Here is a 21,822-nt window from a genome sequence, read left to right as displayed (position 1 = left end):
AAATCAGGTATCCATGTTTGTAGGTCTGTTTCTAGACCATAATAATTTTTTTCTATTGGTCTTTCAATGTATTCTGTCACCAATACCACACTGTCTTAAATTACTCTATAATAAATTCTTATATGCACTAGTGTGTTAGTTTTCTAATGCTTCATTATAAGTTACCACAAAGTTTGCCACAAAACAACACAAATTTATTACCTCAGATTCTATGGATCAGGAGTCTGGGAATGGGTTAGTTAGGTCCTGTGCTGAGTCATAAGGCCGCAACGAAGATATTGCCTGAGACACTTAATCTTAATGGAGGCTCAGAGTCCACCATACACATGTGGCAGAATTCATTTCCCATAAATGAGAACCCATAATGGTTTGCTTCTTAGAGGCCAGTAGGAACTTTTCTCTGATACTTCACCTTTTTTTGAGAGAGAATCTCACTCTGTCACCCAGGCTGAGGTGCAGTGGCACGATCTCTGCTCACTGCAACCTCCGCCTCGCAGGTTCAAGCGATTCCCGTGCCTCAGCCTCCTGAGTAGCTGGGATTACAGGCATGTGCCACTATGCCCAGCTAATTTTTGTATTTTTAGTAGAGACGGGATTTCACCGTGTTGGTCAGGCTAGTCTTGAACCTCTGACCTCGTGATCCGCCTGCCTCGGCCTCCCAAAGTGCTGGGATTACAGGTGTGAGCCACTGCACCCGGCCAGTTTACCTTCTTTGTAAGGACTCGCCTGATTGGGTAAGGCCCACCAAGACAATCTTTCTTTTGATCAACTCAAAATAAACTGATTAAGGTATCTTAATTATAGCTGCAAAATCCATTTGCCATATAATGTAATATAATCTTTACTGGAGCCACAAGATCTCTCCCACACTAACAGGAGGAGATTATATAAAGATGTAAGTCATTGAGGCTCATCTTAGAATTCTGCCAACCACAATTAGTGTGAGTTCACACATTTTTTTGTTCTTCTCTAAGACTGCCTTGGCCATTCTTGGTGGTTTAAAAAAAATTTTTTTTTAGTTTAAAAAATATTGCCTCCATTTTTATTTATTTATTTATTTTTTTGAGATGGAGTCTAGCTCTGTTGCCCAGGCTGGAATGCAGTGGTGCAGCCTTGGCTCACTGCAACCTCCAACTCCTGGGTTCAAGTGATTCTCCTGCCCCGGCCTCCAAAAGTGCTGGGATTGACAGGCATAAGCCACCACTCCAGGCCTTTTGCCTTCATTTTATGATGATGAGAACATTCTTGGTACTTTGAAATTTTTTTTCTTTTTGAGACCTGTTGCCAGGTTGGAGTGCAGTGCATGATCTCGGCTCACTGCCGCCTCTGCCTCCTGGGTTCAAGCGATTCTGCCTTAGCCTACTGAGTAGCTGGGACTACAGGCATGCACCACCATGCCCAGCTAATTTTTGTATTTTTGGTAGAGATGGGGTTTCACCGTGTTGGCCGGGCTGATCTCGAACTCCTGACCTTGTGATCCACCCACCTTGGCCTCCCAAAGTGCTGGGATTGCTGGCGTGAGCCACCGCACCCATCCGGTTCTTTGAATTTCTATATAAGCTTCAGAATCAACTTGTCAGTTTCCACAAAAATATTTGCTAAGCTTTTGATTGGGATTACCTTGAATTTATAGGCCAATTTAGGGAGAACTGAGAACTTTGTAATATTGAGTTGTCCAATCCATGTATATAATTAGTTCTTTTATTTTTAAAGATATTCTATTTTTTATTTTTTATATTTTATTTTTTATTATTATACTTCAAGTTCTAGGGTACATGTGCATAACGTGCAGGTTTGTTACATATGTATACTTGTGCCATGTTGGTGTGCTGCACCCATCAACTCGTCAGCACCCATCAACTCGCCATTTACATCAGGTATAACTCCCAGTGCAATCCCTCCCCCCTCCCGCCTCCCCATGATAGGCCCCGGTGTGTGATGTTCCCCTTCCCGAGTCCAAATGATCTCATTGTTCAGTTCCCACCTATGAGTGAGAACATGTGGTGTTTGGTTTTCTGTTCTTGCCATAGTTTGCTGAGAATAATGGTTTCCAGCTGCATCCATGTCCCTACAAAGGACACAAACTCATCCTTTTTTATGGCAGCATAGTATTCCATGGTGTATATGTGCCACATTTTCTGAATCCAGTCTGTCACTGATGGACATTTGGGTTGATTCCAAGTCTTTCCTATTGTGAATAGTGCCACAATAAACATACGTGTGCATGTGTCTTTATAGCAGCATGATTTATAATCCTTTGGGTATACCCAGGAATGGGATGGCTGGGTCATATGGGACTTCTAGTTCTAGATCCTTGATGGATCGCCATACTGTTTTCCATAATGGTTGAACTAGTTTACAATCCCACCAACAGTGTAAAAGTGTTCCTATTTCTCCACATCCTCTCCAGCACCTGCTGTTTCCTGACTTTTTAATGATTGCCATTCTAACTGATGTGAGATGGTATCTCATTGTGGTTTTGATTTGCATTTCTCTGATGGTGAGTGATGATGAGCATTTTTTCATGTGTCTGTTGGCTGTATGAATGTCTTCTTTTGCTGTGCAGAAGCTCTTTAGTTTAATTAGATCCCATTTGTCAATTTTAGCTTTTGGTGATGTTGCTTTTGGTGTTTTAGACATGAAGTCCTTGCCCACGCCTATGTCCTGAATGGTATTACCTAGGTTTTCTTCTAGGGTTTTTATGGTATTAGGTCTAACATTTAAGTCTCTAATCCATCCTGAATTAATTTTCATATGAAGAGTAAGGAAAGGATCCAGTTTCAGCTTTCTACTTACGGCTAGTCAATTTTCCCAGCACCATTTATTAAATAGGGAATCCTTTCCCCATTTCTTGTTTTTGTCAGGTTTGTCAAAGATCAGATGGCTATAGATGTGTGGTATTATTTCTGAGGGCTCTGTTCCATTCCGTTGGTCTATATCTCTGTTTTGGTACCAGTACCATCCTGTTTTGGTTACTGTAGCCTTGTAGTATAGTTTGAAGTCAGGTAGCGTGATGCCTCCAGCTTTGTTCTTTTGACTTAGGATTTTCTTGGCAATGCGGGCTCTTTTTTGGTTCCATATGAACTTTAAAGCAATTTTTTCCAATTCTGTGAAGAAAGTCATTGGTAGCTTGATGGGGATGGCATTGAATCTATAAATAACCTTGGGCAGTATGGCCATTTTCATGATATTGATTCTTCCTATCCATGAGCATGGTATGTTCTTCCATTTGTTTGTGGCCTCTTTTATTTCACTGAGCAGTGGTTTGTAGTTCTCCTTGAAGAGGTCCTTTACATCCCTTGTAAGTTGGATTCCTAGGTATTTTATTCTCTTTGAAGCAATTGTGAATGGAAGTTCATTCATGATTTGGCTCTCTGTTTGTCTGTTACTGGTGTATAAGAATGCTTGTGATTTTTGCACATTAATTTTGTATCCTGAGACTTTGCTGAAGTTTCTTATCAGCTTAAGGAGATTTTGGGCTGAGACGATGGGGTTTTCTAAATATACAATCATGTCATCTGCAAACAGGGACAATTTGACTTCTTTTCCTACCTGAATACCCTTGATTTCTTTCTCTTGCCTGATTGCCCCAGCCAGAACTTCCAACACTATGTTGAATAGGAGTGGTGAGAGAGGGCATCCCTGTCTTGTGCCAGTTTTCAAAGGGAATTTTTCCAGTTTTTGCCCATTCAGTATGATATTGGCTGGGGGTTTCTCATAAATAGCTCTTATTATTCTGAGATACGTTCCATCAATACCAAATTTATGGAGCGTTTTTAGCATGAGGGGCTGTTGAATTCTGTCAAAGGCCTTTTCTCCATCTATTGAGATAATCATGTGGTTTTTGTCTTTGGTTCTGTTTGTATGCTGGATTACGTTTACTGATTTGCATACATTGAACCAGTCTTGCATCCCAGGGATGAAGCCCACTTGATCATGGTGGATAAGCTTTTTGATGTACTGCTGGATTTGGTTTGCCAGTATTTTATTGAGGATTTTTGCATCGATGTTCATCAGGGATATTGGTCTAAAATTCTCTTTTTTTGTTGTGTTTCTGCCAGGCTTTGGTATCAGGATGATGTTGACCTCATAAAATGAGTTAGGGAGGATTCCCTCTTTTTCTGTTGATCGGAATAGTTTCAGAAGGAATGGTACCAGCTCCTCCTTGTACCTCTGGTAGAATTCAGCTGTGAATCCATCTGGTCCTGGACTTTTTTTGGTTGGTAGGCTATTAATTATTGCCTCAATTTCAGAGCCTGCTATTGGTCTATTCAGGGATTCAGCTTCTTCCTGGTTTAGTCTTGTGAGAGTGTAAGTGTTCAGGAAATTATCCATTTCTTCTAGATTTTCTAGTTGATTTGCGTAGAGGTGTTTATAGTATTCTCTGATGGTAGTTTGTATTTCTGTGGGGTCGGTGGTGATATCCCCTTTATCATTTTTTATTGTGTCTATTTGATTCTTCTCTCTTTTCTTCTTTATTAATCTTGCCAGCGGTCTATCAATTTTGTTGATCTTTTCAAAAAACCAACTCCTGGATTCATTGATTTTTCGGAGGGTTTTATGTGTCTCTATCTCCTTCAGTTCTGCTCTGATCTTAGTTATTTCTTGCCTTCTGCTAGCTTTTGAATGTATTTGCTCTTGCTTCTCTAGTTCTTTTAATTGTAATGTTAGAGTGTCAATTTTAGATCTTTCCAGCTTTGTCTTGTGGGCATTTAGTGCTATAAATTTCCCTCTAAATTTCACACTGCTTTAAATGTGTCCCAGAGATTCTGGTATGTTGTATCTTTGTTCTCATTTCGTTATGTACCCAGTAGTCATTCAGGAGCAGGTTATTCAGTTTCCATGTAGTTGAGTGGTTTTGATTGAGTTTCTTAGTCCTCAGTTCTAGTTTGATTGCACTGTGGTCTGAGAGACAGTTTGTTATAATTTCTGTTCTTTTACATTTGCTGAGGAGTGCTTTACTTCCATTTATGTGGTCAATTTTGGAATAAGTGTGATGTGGTGCTGAGAAGAATGTATATTCTGTTGTTTTGGGGTGGAGAGTTCTGTAGATGTCTATTAGGTCTGCTTGGTGTAGAGTTGAGTTCAATTCCTGGATATCCTTGTCAACTTTCTGTCTCGTTGATCTGTCTAATGTTGACAGTGGGGTGTTGAAGTCTCCCATTATTATTGTATGGGAGTCTAAGTCTCTTTGTAAGTCTCTAAGGAATTGCTTTATGAATCTGGGTGCTCCTGTATTGGGTGCATATATATTTAGGATAGTTAGCTCTTCCTGTTGAATTGATCCCTTTACTGTTAATGGCCTTCTTTGTCTCTTTTGATCTTTGATGGTTTAAAGTCTGTTTTATCAGAGACTAGTATTGCAACCCCTGCTTTTTTTTGTTCTCCATTTGCTTGATAGATCTTCCTCCATCCCTTTATTTTGAGCCTATGTGTGTCTCTGCATGTGAGATGGGTCTCCTGAATACAGCAGACTGATGGGTCTTGACTCTTTATCCAGTTTGCCAGTCTGTGTCTTTTAATTGGACCATTTAGTCCATTTACATTTAAGCTTAATATTGTTATGTGTGAACTTGATCCTGCCATTATATTAACTGGTTATTTTGCTCATTAGTTGATGCAGTTTCTTCCTAGCCTCGATGGTCTTTACATTTTGGCATGTTTTTGCAATGGCTGGTACCGGTTGTTCCTTTCCATGTTTAGGGCTTCCTGCAGGGTCTCTTGTAAGGTAGGCCTGGTGGTGACAAAATCTCTAAACATTTGCTTATCTGTAAAGGATTTTATTTCTCCTTCACTTATGAAACTTAGTTGGCTGGATATGAAATTCTGGGTTTAAAATTCTTTTCTTGAAGAATGTTGAATATTGGCCCCCACTCTCTTCTGGCTTGTAGAGTTTCTGCCGAGAGATCTGCTGTTACTCTGATGGGCTTCCCTCTGTGGGTTACCCGACCTTTCTCTCTGGCTGCCCTTAAGATTTTTTCCTTCATTTCAACTTTGTTGAATTCTAGCAATTATGTGTCTTGGAGTTGCTCTTCTCGAGGTGTATCTTTGTGGTGTTCTCTGTATTTCCTGAATTTGAATGTTGGCCTGCCCTACTATGTTGGGGAAGTTCTCCTGGATGCTATCCTGAAGAGTGTTTTCCAACTTGGTTCCATTTTCCCCCTCGCTTTCAGGCACCCCAATCAGATGCAGATTTGGTCTTTTTACATAATCCCATACTTCTTGCAGGCTTTGTTCATTTCTTTTTCTTCTTTTTTCTTTAGATTTCTCTTCTCGCTTCATTTCATTCATTTGATCCTCAATCGCTGATACTCTTTCTTCCAGTTGATCGAGTCGGTTACTGAAGCTTGTGCATTTGTCTCGTATTTCTCGTGTCATGGTTTTTATCTCTGTCATTTCCTTTATGGCTTTCTCTGCATTAATTACTCTAGTTATCAATTCTTCCACTCTTTTTTCAAGATTTTTAGTTTCTTTGCGCTGGTTACGTAATTCCTCCTTTAGCTCTGAGAAGTTTGATGGACTGAAACCTTCTTCTCTCATCTCGTAAAAGTCATTCTCCGTCCAGCTTTGATCCGTTGCTGGCAATGAGCTGTGTTCCTTTGGAGGGGGAGATGCGCTCTTATTTTTTGAATTTCCAGCTTTTCTGCCCTGCTTTTTCCCCATCTTTGTGGTTTTATCTTCCTCTGGTCATTGATGATGGTGACGTACTGATGGGGTTTTGGTGTGGGTGTCCTTGCTGTTTGTTAGTTTTCCTTCTAACAGTCAGGACCCTCAGCTGTAGGTCTGTTGGAGATTGCTTGAGGTCCACTCCAGACCCTCTTTGCCTGGGTGTCAGCAGCAGAGGCTGCAGAAGACAGAATATTGCTGCACAGCGAGTGTACCTGTCTGATTCTTGCTTTGGAAGCTTCCTCTCAGGGGTGTACTCCACCGTGTGAGGTGTGGGGTGTCAGTCTACCCCTAGTGGGGGATGTCTCCCAGTTAGGCTACTAAGGGGTCAGGGACCCACTTGAGTAGGCAGTCTGTCTGTTCTCAGATCTCAACCTCCGTGTTGGGAGATCCACTGCACTCTTCAAAGCTGTCAGACAGAGTCGTTTGCGTTTGCAGAGGTTTCTGCTTTTTGTTGTTGTTGTTGTTGTTGTTTAGCTGTGCCCTGTCCCCAGAGGTGGAGTCTACAGAGACAGGCAGGGCTCCCTGAGCTGCTGTGAGCTCCACCCACTTCGAGCTTCCCAGAGGCTTTGTTTACCTACTTAAGCCTCAGCAATGGCGGGGACCCCTCCCCCAGCCTCGCCTGCTGCCTTGTTGTTAGATCGCATTCCTACTATGTGTCACTCAAGTTTTAGGTGCTGGAAATAGAGTAGTGAACTGAATTTTATCCATGACCTTATGGAGCTTACATTCTGATTGGGAGAAAAAGATAAGGAACAAAAATGACAACACTACCACACATGCACAGATATGCCAAGTGGTCATGTAAAATAGTAAGGAAATTAAAGAAGGTTAAGAATGATGGAGTGTTAAACTTTAGAAAGGTGGATCAGGAAGGGCTTTTGGATGCTGTGAAATTGAATGATATGAGGGTGGGAGTTGGGGGTAGTCCTGATAGCAGGCAAAGAATCAAGTGCAGGGCACTGATGCAGGAGTGCGCATGTGGTCTTTGAGGACACACAAATATAAGTGTGGACTGAAAATAATGAGTGAGGCAAGAGTGGTATGAGTTGATGTTGGAGAGGTAATGGGAGCCCAGATTATCTAGGGCCATATGGGCCATGATAAGGACTATGATTTTATTTTGAGTAAAATGAGAAGCTATTGGTATGATTTGACCCAATAAGGAATATTTGCTGATTTGTCTTTTAAATGGATATCTCTGGCTGCTAAGCAAAGAAAATAGTATTGGGGACAGAGGGATGAAAGCAGGAATATGAGTCAGGAGAGTATTTCAGTCTGCAAAAAGGCAATAGTAGCTTACACTTTGGAATGGTGGTGATTATTAAAAGTGACTGGCTTTTGGCCAGGCACAGTGGCTCACGCCTGTAATCCCAGCACTTTGGGAGGCCAAGGCAGGCAGATCACCTGAGGTCAGGAGTTCAAGACCAGCCTGGCCAACATGGTGAAACCCCGTCTCTACTAAAAATACAAAAATTAGCCAGGTGTGGTGGCATGTGCCTGTAATCCCAGCCACCCAGGAGGCTGAGGCAGGAGAATCGCTGGAACCTGGGGGAGCAGAGGCTGAGGTGAGTCGAGATTGCACCACTGCACTCCAGCTTAGGTGACAGAAAAAGACTCCATCTCAAAAAAAAAAATTAAGAAGTGGTTGGCTTTTCAATATGTTCTGAATGTGGGACCTGTAACATTTGCTATTGAGTGGGATATGGAATATATAAAAAAGAAAGGAGTCAAGAGTGACTCCAAACATTTCACCCAGAGCAGTTGGATAAGTGAGTACCAGTTGGGGGATATTGAGGATAAACAGTTTTGGAGGGATTGTTATGCATTTAGTTTGCACATATAAAGTTTCAGGTGATTATAAAATATCCAGGTTTACATGGTGAATAAGCGTTTGGGCATTTAAACAGGTAGTTTGGTGCAAGTCCAAGTGGAAGATATTTATTTGGAAATTATCAGCTTATGGGAGTAGTTAACAGTTTTGAAGTTTAGTATTTAAAGCTGAGGGATTAGATAACCTCTTGGGGTAGGACTGGAGGCTATCCCCTGGGTCATTAGCTTTCAGAAGTCTTGAAAGTGAGGAGACTGAGCAAAGAAGAAAGAAAAAGCAGTTTGGGGATGAGTGGAAAACAATGTAGTATCCTGCAGCCAAGGAAGACAGTGTTTCAAGGAGAAAGTGAGCTTTCTGAAATGGGATGTGTAAAGTCAGCATTTTCTCTGTCTCTGTCTACAGATCATCCAGAAACAATAAGGAAAAAGAACAACACAAAGTTTATCTCATGACAATAGAGGATATCTGAAACCCCAAATCAATACAAGTGGAAATGCTGCCAGAATCACTGAAAAATTAAGGAGGGCCATATGTACCAGCAGATGAAAAGAAACAAAAACATTTCTGGTGCTTGAAGGAACTGGTAAAATACTTTAGAGAGACAACGTACATACTCTGAGGTGCAAAGCTTAAATCTCTCTTGGAATAACATCAGTGCTGTGCACAGGACAGCTGGAGCTCCTTTGAATGCAGTTTGGTTCTGTGAAGCTGATGTAGGGGTTAAGTATGGAAACAGACACACAAGTCATGTTTTTCAGTGACACTCTGTGACAATGCAAGAAATGAGACTTTCCATTTCAGAAAAAAATGTTACAGACACCTCTGTGAGGGGAAATAAACTTGCATGCTATCTTACCTTGTATTGTAAACAATTTGAAGTAAAAACTTGTCAGGATGGGCAGACCTACTACAGAAGTGAGGAAATGGGGAGTAAGGCTGGTTAGGACGAAGAGAAAGTACAAGAGGGTAATAACAGAGTAAGCCATTACTAAGGCTACTCTGGCAAGAAAGGAGCGACAATCTGGGTTGATGCATAAACTGAGTTTGGTATATGTGCAAAACACTTTTTCATAAGAAGCTCTCTCATTAGATTAAGACATGCCTCTGCTCCCTTTACCTAGTAAAACTGATGCAGTGTAAAAGCCCATGTCCTTTGAAGCTGAGTAATCCAAAAGGAACCAGCATAAAATGCCCCACAAAACTACTGCAAGAATAAAGGGTTGAAAAAGATTAGAAAAAAAAAAAGTAGGTGATAAAATATCACCTGATCAAAGTGGACATAAAGTAGATAAATAATTGGGCCAAATAATAAACCACGAATTTCAAAAAGGACTAATTGAATTGATTGCCTGCATGATATGAGAGTTCAAGAAGGATGTTAAGGCAACAGTATAATGTTTTAATTCATTTAATAAAATGCATTCTGGGATGTCAGACTGAGAAAAGAATTGTAAGAGAAAATAAGAATCACAGTAAAGAAAGCAAATTGGGGCCAGGCACAGTGGCTCACATCTGTAATCCCCATACTTTGGGAGGCCAAGGCCAGTGGATCACTTGAGGTCAGGAGTTTGAGACCAGCCTGGCCAACATAGTGAAACCCCATCCTACTAAAAATACAAAAAATTAGCCGGGAATGGTGGCACACCTGTAATCCCAGTTACTTAGGAGGCTGAGGCAGGAGAATAGCTTGAACCCAGCAGGCAGAGGCTGCAGTGAGTCAAGATCACACCACTGCACTCCAGCCTGGGCAACAGAATGAAACTCCATCTCAAAAAAAAAAAAAAAAAGAAAATTGGAGAATTCCCAAAGAAGAATAGTCATTGCTGAAATGTAGATTAGAAATAAATGTAGAAGGCCTTTCAAGCAAGAAGAAACTGAAGAAAATAAAAGGTGAATATTGCATAAAGAAGATAGTATAAAAGATATTTCACATATATACTATACATATAGTTCATTCCCCAAAGTAGAAAATCAAATAAATATAACCAATATTGAAAATACTCCAATAACATTTTTTGGGGAAAAGAAGATATGATTGAATCTACATAAAAAGATAAACCATCCCTAAGGAAGGCAGACCAAAAATGATCAACGTCATGCTATATTCCTAATAGCATTACTAGATTTCAAAGATAAAGAATCATTTTGACAGCCAGTCAATATAAGAAAAAAGTCCAGCTGATCTCAACCTTTTCCATAACAAAATTTGCTAAACCTGCTAAAAGTCTGTAGAGCAATTGCTACAAAATCCTTAGGGAGGGTCAAATTAAGAACTTTATACTAGGTTAAAGAGTGATTCTTTAACAAAAAAGAGGAAACCTTTTTTTGAATAGGCAAGAATTCTGGGTCCTTTGTCCCTAAGACCTTTTATTAGAGGATGAATATCAGATAACCAAGAAGTGACACAAAAAGCATGGTAAAAATACTGGTAATAGCCTCTGAATTTAATTGAGGAACTAATTCTAAAGCAAATGTGAGAGTGTGTTGTTGAAAACCTGGGCATTATTGACTGTATTTAATTTGATTAAGTGGAGACTAAAAACAAGTGGGAAGAATGACGGTATTCTAATAAAGTGAATTCTGTTAAAATGCAGTGTATACATTCCTAAGAATCACTGCTCTATGCAAATGAGTACAATAAAAATCATAGGACTAATGGGAAAATGAGGTCAAGGTCTAACACTCAAAAACTTTCTCACTGTGTCAGTGATACACAACAGTGAAGTCTTCAGTTGCAATTTTGGATTTAATTTCTCCTTTTGAGTCTTTTGGTTTTTGCTTTATGAATTTTGGAGCATTACTAAGTGTATATATATTAGGATCCTTATGTCCACTTCATGAATTAACCGCTTAATAATTATGTAATGTCTCTCTTTATACCTAGTAATACTCTTTGTTCTAAATGCTACTTTGATATTAATTTAGTTCTTCCCTTTGTCTTTTAATTTTATTTACCTTTTTCCATACTTTTAATCTCTTTATATTTAAAGTGAATTTCCTTTTTTTTTTTTTCTTGAGATGGAGTCTTGCTCTGTCGCCCAGGCTGGAGTGCAATGGCGCAATCTCGGCTCACTGCAACCTCTGCCTCCTGGGTTCAAGTGATTCTCCTGCCTCAGCCTCTCGAGTAGCTGGGATTATGGGTGCATGCCACCATACCTGGCTAATTTTTTGTATTTTTAGTAGAGACGAGGTTTCACCATGTTGGCCAGGCTGGTCTTGAAATCCTGACCTTGTGATCCGCCTGCTTCGGCTTCCCAGAGTGCTGGGATTACAGGCATGAGCCACTGTGCCCCGCCGTGAATTTCTTAAAATAGCATGTGGTTGGGTATTGCTTTTATAACTTGTGTGAAAACTTCTACTTTTTTTTTGGGCGGGGGGACGGCATCTCACTCTGTTGCCTGGACTGGAATGCAGTAGCACGATCTCAGCTCACTGCAACTTCTGCCTCCCAGGTTCAAGCCATTTCCAGCTAAATTTTGTACTTTTAGTAGAGACAGGATTTCACCATGTTGACCAGGCTGGTTTCGAGCTCCTGACCTCAAGTGATCGGCCTGCCTCGGCCTTCCAAAGTGCTAGGATTACAGGTGTGAGCCACAGCACCTGGTCTTACTTCAACTTCTTAATTGTGACGTTTCAACCGCTTATATTTAATATAATTTGTCAATGTTTGGATTCACATAATTTTGCTGAGTGTTTCCTCCTTGCTCATTTTGTTCTTTTTCCTTTTTTCCCTCGTTTTCTCTCATTTGGATTGGTAATTTTTATTTTGTTTTATCTCTGCTGAATTCTTATTAGTATTACAGGTTGAACATCCCTAATCTGAAAATTTGATATCTGAAATGCTCGAAAACCCAGAACTTTTTGAGTGCCAACAGGACACCACAAGTGGAAAGTTCCACACCTTATGTGATGGGGCACAGTCAAAGTGTAGGGACACAGCACATAGTTTATTCAGTGTCCCTAAGGGAAAAAAGACTCTCCCAACCCCCTTTAGCTGTGATATATCTTTGTTTGCATGCATAGTATATTAGTCCTTGCATTGCTATATGCGTTCTTGCATTGCTATAAAGAACTACCTGAGACTGGGTAATTTATAAAGAGAAGAGGTTTCATTGGCTCACAGTTCTGCAGGCTGTATAGGAAACATGACTGGAAGGACTCAGGAAACTTATAGTCATGGTGGAAGGTGAAGGGCAAACAGGCACATCTTATGTGGCCGGAGCAGGAAGAAGAGAGAGAGGTGGGAGGTGCCACACACATTTAAATAACTATATTTCTTGAGACCTCTGTCACGAGAACAGCACCAAAGTGGGGAAATCCGCTCCCATGATCCAATCACCTCCCACCAGGCCCACCTCCAGCATTGGAGATTACAATCCGACATGAGATTTGGGCAGGGACATGAATCTAAACCATATCACCTAGATTCACTCAAGTACTCCCTCAAAGGACAATATAAACATATTCCAAAATCTGAAAAAAAATCCAAAAACACCAGGAATCAAAAACACTTCTGGTCCCAAGCATTTCAGGTAAGGGATACTCAGTCTGTACTTCTTTCTTAAATTTTGTTTTAAGTGGTTGCCCCGTGACATACAATAAGCATTATCAGTTTATCACAGTCTCCTTTCAAGTGATATGATACTATTTCACATATAACCTTAGAATCTTACAACAATATAAGATTTAAGATTTGATATAGCTCCATTCTGTCCTCCCTTTTTTTTTTTTGATACAGTTTTGCTCCGTCGCCCAGGCTAAAATGCAGTCATACAATCATGGCTCAACTTCCTGGGCTCAGGTGATCCTCCCACCTCAGCCTCCTGAGTACTTTGAACTACAGGACGTACCACCATGTCTGTCTAGTTGTTTTGTTTTTTAGTAGTGATGAGCTCTCACCATGTTGCGCAGGCTGGTTTTGAGTTCCTGGGCTAAAGCCTTCCTTCCTTTCTATGTGATATTATAGCCATATGTTTTTACTTAGAGACCCCACAATGTATCTATAGTATTTTTGCTCTGTAAAGCCAGTCATCTTTTATAACGATTTAAAAGTCTTTTATGTTTGCCCCCCATTTAAAAAACATTTTAGACATTCTTAATATCTTTGTATCTTTGTGTATCTTCCTCCTTTTGTGTAAATAACTCCCTTTAGTATTTCTTAAAGCAAAGCTCTGTTGGCAGTGAATTTTCTCAGCTTTTGTTTGTCCAAAAAAGACTATCTTTATTTGTAAGATTTTTTTTCCTCTGGGTATAGAATTCTAGATTGACATTTTTTTCTCCATACATTAAATATTTCATTCTGTTGTCTTCCGACTTAGATATTATTTCCTGCTGTAATTTAAAAAGCTTTGTTTCTCTGCATTTAATATCCTGTTTTCTCTGGCTGCCTTTAAGATTTTCTTTTTATCCTTGGTTTTTAGTTGTTTGGCTATGATATTTATAGCCAAATATCTGTGTGTGTGTGGTATTTTTCTTTCTTGCTGTTCTCTCACTTGTGGTTTGATGTTTTTCATCTTTTTTTCCCTGGATCTTCAGTTGCTTGTATATGTTTGTTATCCTATAGTTTTTAGATATTTTGCATTAAGAGAATTTTCCCTATGCTTCTCTGTGTCGGCTGTTAGCTATCCCTCTTAAGCCTGTGTCTCCCTGCTCTTGCCCCTCTGTCAGCAATAGGCTGCTGCTCCCTGTTACTCTATGTCATGCTTGTGGTGGGAGCAGGGGTGTTCTCTGTTGTTCTAACACAGCCTTAGTCATAGGCAGGCCCTGTGTGCTTGCGCCTCAGCATGGAGCTTTCACCGAGTACAGTCAGCCCTCCGTATCTGCAGGTGTGTCAGGGCTAACTGCAACTTGATCATCTGTGGATTTTGGTATCTGAGGCAAGTTCTGGAAACAATCCCCTGCAGATCCTGAGGGACAGCTGTACCTGCTTCTCCCTCAGTGTTATGAGACCTCTATTTTTCTGTCAGTAAAGGATCCTGGGCCCAATATAGTTCTGCACTCCTGCTGTAGTAATAGAGGGCTTTCTTGTACCCTTATTCTCCTATACTCCCACACTAGAGGATCCAGACTCTAGGCCGTCACCTCGGATTGGTAGCTTGCTTTAAGGAAAGGAAAATAATTCCTCTCAAGGATAAGCATCCCCAATATTCTCACTTACAGTTAAACAAAATATGAGCTTAAAACCAAAACCTGAGGAAATAAATCATTTGTGAGAGTAAACAAATAACGGAAAATATGTTTTCAAACACCCATTAATTAATACCATGGATGTATTAGTAAGTATGAAACAACCATGTAAGACACATTCAGAGTAGTAAAAGAGGAAATAAAAGGAGTAAGGAAGAAGGAATGTCTGTCATTGCAGATTACTGAACACTACATTTAACTTTTAAAAAAATTAAAATTAGATCGATACTGCAATAAATTATAAAAGCCATACCTTTTGCATAATTTTTTTAGTAAAATTCTAATAGCAAATATAGGAAGAGAGAAAATGAACCCTAAAAGAATGCTTGAGATGAGAGTATTGGTAAATAAGTGATAGGAAATTAGGAAACATAGATAAATTTAAATTATGTTTGTATAAAATAATAATGATAATTTGTAGTGCTAAAAAATACAATTATATAATAAATAATAATTACATATAAATGAGGTGGGGATAATCGAATTGTGTTTCAAAATCCTTCTGTAATTTAGAAAAGAGGTTTACGATATTAACTCAGTTTGATATGTAGCATATAATAGATATTGTATCATTACTTAACTAACTCTGAATCTTGATGAATGAGAGCTTGGTAAAATTTAATGGGTAGCCAACCATTGAGAAACTGGTATAGCATAACTTCCAAAGATGTAAAGAAGAAAAAATGGGAAAATATCAAAAAAACAAAGTACAAAAAGAAGAAAGGTGCAGTAGATGTCATAGTAAAACTCTGACAAATACAAGATACCAACTAACATTTAGGAGACAACTTGATATGTTTTCAGTAATCACCATAAATTACCTGTTGAAAAACAATAAAATTGAATCTTCAAAAAATAATAAGCTCTTGCTATATCCATGATACAAAGTTTTGGTCTGACGACCTTCCCCTTTCTATTTCCAGTGCCTTTGGCCATTCATGCAGTGTTTTACCTGCAGTCGGGAGTCTGGAAGGATGTTCTGATCCCTGCAAATTGGCAAGAACTGAAACTAAAATCATTACTGACAAATCATAAGTCTTCCTCACTTATCTTTTTTGTTACGTTCTATAAGCCTGCTGCTCTCACAGATGACCCTCATAATGTTATTTTATTTTTGTCTTTCTGTCATCCTTTTTTAGTGATGTTAAGTAACTGTCTGTTATTGGGATGGGTGCGGTGGCTCACACCTGTAGTCCAGCACTTTGGGAGGCCGAGGTGGGTGGATCATTTGAGGTCAGGAATTTGAGACCAGCCTGACCAACATGGTGAAACCCCATGTCTACCAAAAATATAAAAAATTAGCCGGGTGTGGTAGCACATGCCTGTAATCCCAGCTAATCAGGAGGCTGATGCAGGAGAATCACTTGAACTGGGGAGATGGAGATTGCAGTGAGCTGAGATCATGCCACTGCACTCCAGTCTGGGTGACAGAGCGAAACTCCATCTCAAAAAAAAGGGCTGGGCACAGTGGCTCACACCTGTAATCTCAGCACTTTTGGAGGCTGAGGGGGGTGGATCATCTGAGGTCAGGAGTTCAAGACCCATCTGGCCAACATGGTGAAACCCTATCTCTAATAAAATACAAAAATTAGCTGGGCACAGTGGCGGGTGCTTGTAATCCCAGCTACTCAGGAGGCTGAGGCAGGATAATTGCTTGAACCCAGGAGGCAGAGGTTGCAGTGTGCTAAGATCGTGCCACTGCACTCTAGCATGGGTGACAGAACCAGACTCCATCTCAAAAAAAAAAAAAAATATATATATATATATATTACTGTTTTACTTTTGTAAACCGTCTTCTAAATATTTTTGTATTTTATGTTTTCACTTTCTACTCATACCACCTGAAACACTAACCACTACAACCCCTGCCTTGTGGGTTCAAGTGATAGAAGAACGCTATTAAAGCTTGATATGTTTCATTCAAATAAACCATTCCTCTGACATTTTTCTTCTCTTTTTTCTTTTTCTTTTTTTTTCTTTTTGAGACAGAGTCGTTCTTGTTGCCCAGGCTGGAGTGCAGTGGCGTGATCTCAGCTCACTGCACCCTCTGCCTCCCAGGTTCAAGCGATTCTCCTGTCCAGCCTCCCTAGTAGCTGGGATTACAGGCATGTGCCACCATGCCCAGCTAATTTTAGTAGAGACGAGGTTTCTTCATGTTGGTCAGGATGGTCTGGAACACCCAACCTTAGGTGATCCTCCCTCCTTGTCCTCCCATAGTGCTGAGATTACAGGTGTGAGCCACCATGCCCAGCCTCCTCTGATATTTTTCTAGAAGCACTCTTAACTACTAGTTTTCCTTGCCCCTCTCATTCTCTGCATGTCCCATTTCTAGATTAGCCATTTTTATATTTATATTATTTATTTTATATCTTTAGTATCATTTTTATATCTAATGTTTTATGTCATTATTTGTGTCTATTCTGTATTCACTGTGCTTTATGGTTATTTGTAACCTCTGTGTTGTTTCAAAGTACGTATTTATAAATTGCTCATTGTGTGTTCTAAATTTCCACCCTACTTTCAACATTATAAGGTTTCTTGTTTATTTTCTTCTAGCCAAAGGGCTAGAGGAGATTAACACTTTTTGGATTACTTTATTCCAGGAAACTAAGTCAACTATATATAAAAGCACATTTGTATGTAAGTGTAAGTTCACCATAAATATCACAAGACTTATAAGTTACGGTTATTTTTTCTTATTTCTAGAAGTCTGCAAAGTTGATGACCAACTTGAGCGCTGTCAGGAAATCCAGGACAGACATATCTGGCAAGCTCCATATATCAACAACCAAACACTGACTATAGAGAGAGAGAACATATTAGGAAAAGTGTTTGATTTCAGCATAGACCCACTTCCTTCCATAAAAATACCTTGTAAATGTGACTTATGTGGTATGAGTTTAAAATACATTTCAGATTTATTTAGTAGTAAGAAAAACTATTTAAGAAAGATGCCTCATGACCTCAGTGCATATAGAAAACTATTCCTCAATAGTAACCATGAAAAAACTCATATGGAAGAGAAACGTTATGAGTTTATTCAAATTGGAAAATGCTTCAGTCATAAGGAGGACTTCATTTCATATCTGAAAATTCAAAATTTAGAGCAATCTTGAATATAAGGAATGTGAGAAAGATTTGTATGGAAAGGCAGTTTTCATTACATATAAGCCAGCTTACACAGGAGAGAGTCCTTGTGTACATAATGAATGTAATAAAGTGTTCTGTAATAATCCAACTCTCACGGTTCATAAAATGTCAGAAAAAAAGAGAAAACTTTTATGAGTTTAATGAATATGAAAAAAACCTTTGAGAAGTCCACTTTCTTGAAACATAGAGTTCATTTGGAGGTGAAACATTATAAATATATTGAAAGTGTAGGTAATTTTAACAGATCAAGCTTTCCTAACACGAGAGAAAACATTTGAAAGTAACAAATCAGGGGAACCTTTGTATGGGAAGTCAGTACTTAATGTAACTCAGAGATCACAGAGGAGAAGAAGTCTATGGATGTGAGCAATGTGGAAAACCATTCTATGAAAAGTCAAAGCTAACCAAACATCAAAGAATCCATACAGGGGAGAAACCCTATGAATGTAATGAATGTGAAAAATGTTTTTCTAGGAAATCTCCCCTCACTTTACATCAGAGAGTCCACACAGGAGAGAAACCCTATAAATGTAAGGAATGTGGGAAATGCTTTTCTAGGAATTCACACCTCATATTACATCACAGAACTCACACAGGAGAGAAACTCTATAAATGTAAGGAATGTAGAAAAAGTTTCTATCATAAGTCATATCTTACAGTACATCAGAGAATTCACATGGGAGAAACCCTATGAATGTAATCAATGTGGAAAAACCTTCATAAGCAACTCTGTCCTCACAATACATCATAAAACACACACAGGTGAGAAACCCTGTGAATGTAATGAATGTGGGAAATCTTTCTCTAGGAGTTCATATCATATAATACGTCAGAGAACTCACACAGACGAGAAACCCTATGAATGTAAGATATGTGGCAAAACCTTTTGCCACAAGTCTGATGTCACTAAACATCAGAAGACTCAAATAGGGGGAAAACTCTCTGAATGTATTCAGTGTGGGAAAACTTTTAGTTGTAACTCAGGCCTAAAAGTACATCAGAGAACACATACAAAGGAGAAACCCTATGAATGTACTGAGTGTGGGAAATCCTTCTCTGAGAAATCAGTCCTCACAGTACATCAGAGAATACACACAGGAGAAAAACCTTATAAATGTAATGAATGTGGAAAAACCTTCTACAATAAATCAGACCTAACTAAACATCAGAGAACACACGTAGGTAAGAAGCCCTATAAATGTAAGGAATGTGGGAAATTCTTCTCTAGGAATTCATACCTTACAATACACTAGAGGGTGCATACAGGAGACAAACCCTATGTGTGTAAAAAATGTGGGAAAAGCTTCTACCATAAGGCAGACTATACAGTACATAAGAGAACACACAGAGGGGAGAAATCTTATTACTGTAATGAATGTGGGAAAACCTTTATTTGCAACTCAGTCCTCAACTCCCATCAGAGAAAACACACGAGGGAGAAGCCCTATGGGTGTAATGAGTGTGGGAAGTCCTTCTCTGAGAAATCAGTCCTTACTGTACATCAGAGAATACACACAGGGGAAAAACCTTATAAATGTAATGAATGTGGGAAGTCCTATCATAAGTCAGATCTCACTAAACATCAGAGAACACACACAAGGGAGAAACCCTATGAATGTAGTCAGTATGGGAAAAGCTTCAGTTGCAGCTTAGGTCTCAAAGTACATCAGAAAAGACACACAAGGGAGAAACCCTATGGATGTAAGCAGTGTGGGGAAACCCTCTGAGAAATAAACTCTCATAGCACATCCAAGGATACACATGGGAAAAAGCTTATAAATGTAGAAATGAGAGAAATCTTTCTCAAGCAATTCATACCTCAAAATACTTAGGAGAAATCAAATAGGACATGACCCCTGTGAATGTAAAGAACTTGGCAAACCTTTTGCCATAAGTCATCTTCCAAAGTAAATAAGAGAATAAGCATAGGGGAAATTCCTAATAATGTAATGAATGTTTGAAAATCTGCTGTAAGAGACAACTACAAAGTTACTGAATACATGTAGAAGAAACACTACTAATCCATGTAGGGAATATGGGGAAATATTTTGCTATAATTTGGAATTTATTAAACAAAGAACTTCCATAGGAAGTAATCTAATGACTCACATGGATATATGAAAATGTTCTTCCAGAGAATGACCATTAATAAAAATAAGATAAACCACATCTAGAAAAAACTGTCAACATTCTGTGGGTTTTTTTTTCTTTTGACAACTTTATGCACAAGTTTTACTCATTGTATATTAAAGAAATAATAGGGAAGATATTCAAAGAATGCAGCAAATGTAGTTGAGTCTATATCAAGAAATGTCATTTTACTAAGCAAGATAATTCATATTGAGTTAAAGTCATAACAGATATTTTGAATGTGAAGACATTAACAACTATTCAGACTTTATTATGTCTGAAGATTGTGTTAAAGGAAATGTGTCAGTTTAGGAAATAATGAATAGAAATTTTCTTCTAGATACAATATTATCCTGAAAGTCATGTTTTAAAAAAATCAGTCATGTTTTGTTCTGACCCCAAATTTTTAAATAGAAATGTAACTGTAAACAGAATTCTATACAAATAATAACTGTAGAGTATGAAGATTTTTTTAAAGCACAAATAATTTGAATAACCTTTTCAGTCTCTGAGTCCACTTTTGGGGAAAGAGTGTTACCCCATGGCCCTTTCTATCATGAGCATCTCCTGTCCTTGATTAGTCTGCCCTCCAACTATACTGTTGCCTCTGCATTTTCTGCCTAATGGACCTACCCTTAGGGGAGCTCAGGATGGACCACCCTCTTACCAGAACGTACATTGGGGCCAACCAGAGGCAGTGGGATATAGGTTGTCCTTGAGGCTGCATCTGCCCCTCTTCCTAGGTGCAGAGACTGGAAGCCACATTAAGTGTGTGTACAAAGCTAGAGGACCACCTAGAACCTCTAGCCCATGTGAGTTTGGTCTCCAATTCAGAGCCACAGGAAGCTCAGTATAGCTTACTTTTTTTAATCCAAGCCTATTGACTCAATTTTAGTGAACCCTTTTAGGTGGGCTGGTGTAGTTGTAGTGAAATATTTCATAACATAACCATCAGTGTACTTATTGCAGCTTGGAAGTAAAGTATTGCAAAAGTAGTTGAAGTATCTGCATGTCATCCCCAAATTTCTTTAACTTCCTATAACCTTTACCACCTTTAAGCCTTATTTTAAACTTGGTTTTTATTGATACCATGTCTCATTACTTTCATTCTTTATTTCCATATATACACATGTACTATTGTGGATGTACAATAACATATTTTGTTGTTTTGCAAGTATTTGCAAAAGTTAAAGTTATTCAGCTTTTGTCTTCAAATGCATGGTTTTGACCTTTTTACCTGCTGATATGTTTAGCTTTACTTATTTTAATAAAGTATAATAAATAACTTTGTGTAACTATAAAACACTATTTTCCTGTTTATGAAATTTCAAAATTTTGTTTCACTATTAAAACAATGTATGATAATTTTTATAAATCAACTTAAGTATAATTTAAACATGGTAAAAGATATCCTGTTTTGCCAATTTTATGAGTGATGTGGTTTGGGGCTCTGTGTCCCTACCCAAATCTCATCTTGAATTGTAATCCCCATGTATTGAAGGAAGGACCTGATAAGAGGTGATTGCATCATGGGAGTGGTTTCCCCCGTGCTGTTCTCATGATAGTGAGGGAGTTCTCAAAAGATCTGATATTTTCAAAAACATCAGTTTCCCCTGCACTCACTTGCTGTCTCCTGCCATCTTGTTAAAAAGGTGCCTGCTTTCACCTTCCACCATGATTGTAAGTCTCCTGAGGCCTCCCCAGTCACTCTGAACTGTGAGTAATTAAACTTCTTTTGTGTATAAATTACCTAGTCTCAAGTAGTATCTTTATAGCAGTGAGAACACACTAATACAATGAGTTTTTACAACAGTATACCCTCATGTAGTAACTACCACACTTAAGATACAGAGCAGAAT

The 21,822-nt window shown here is 38.9% G+C and overlaps 1 protein-coding gene and 1 long non-coding RNA gene across 3 annotated transcripts in view; both read left to right on the top strand.

The window, feature by feature from the left end:
- Positions 1-15,929, top strand: part of LOC117082387 — a 28,940-nt gene extending 13,011 nt beyond the window's left edge. Inside the window, exon 3 of one of the 2 annotated variants that reach the window (XR_004436589.1) lies at positions 15,607-15,929. This is a non-coding gene — a long non-coding RNA (uncharacterized LOC117082387). Of the gene's footprint in view, positions 1-8,899; positions 10,042-15,606 lie in introns of those variants that run through there. The other variant, XR_004436590.1, reaches the window with a different exon arrangement.
- A 2,232-nt stretch (positions 15,930-18,161) lies between these two features.
- On the top strand, positions 18,162-21,246 carry LOC117082456 (zinc finger protein 2 homolog; the record flags this gene model as incomplete). Its single annotated transcript, XM_033209163.1, is given in 2 exon segments — positions 18,162-18,447; positions 18,503-21,246. Coding segments are annotated over 2 exon segments (870 nt in total), but the record flags the coding sequence as incomplete, so codon positions are not given.
- Between the last annotated feature and the right edge of the window lie 576 nt (positions 21,247-21,822).

The sequence above is a fragment of the Trachypithecus francoisi genome, unplaced genomic scaffold (genome assembly GCF_009764315.1).
Source record: "Trachypithecus francoisi isolate TF-2019V2 unplaced genomic scaffold, Tfra_2.0 Lachesis_group9, whole genome shotgun sequence".
In the NCBI taxonomy this organism is placed as follows: Eukaryota; Metazoa; Chordata; class Mammalia; order Primates; family Cercopithecidae; genus Trachypithecus; species Trachypithecus francoisi.
Note: the sequence above shows the minus strand (reverse complement) of the source record. Positions and strands in the feature narration are given on the sequence as shown.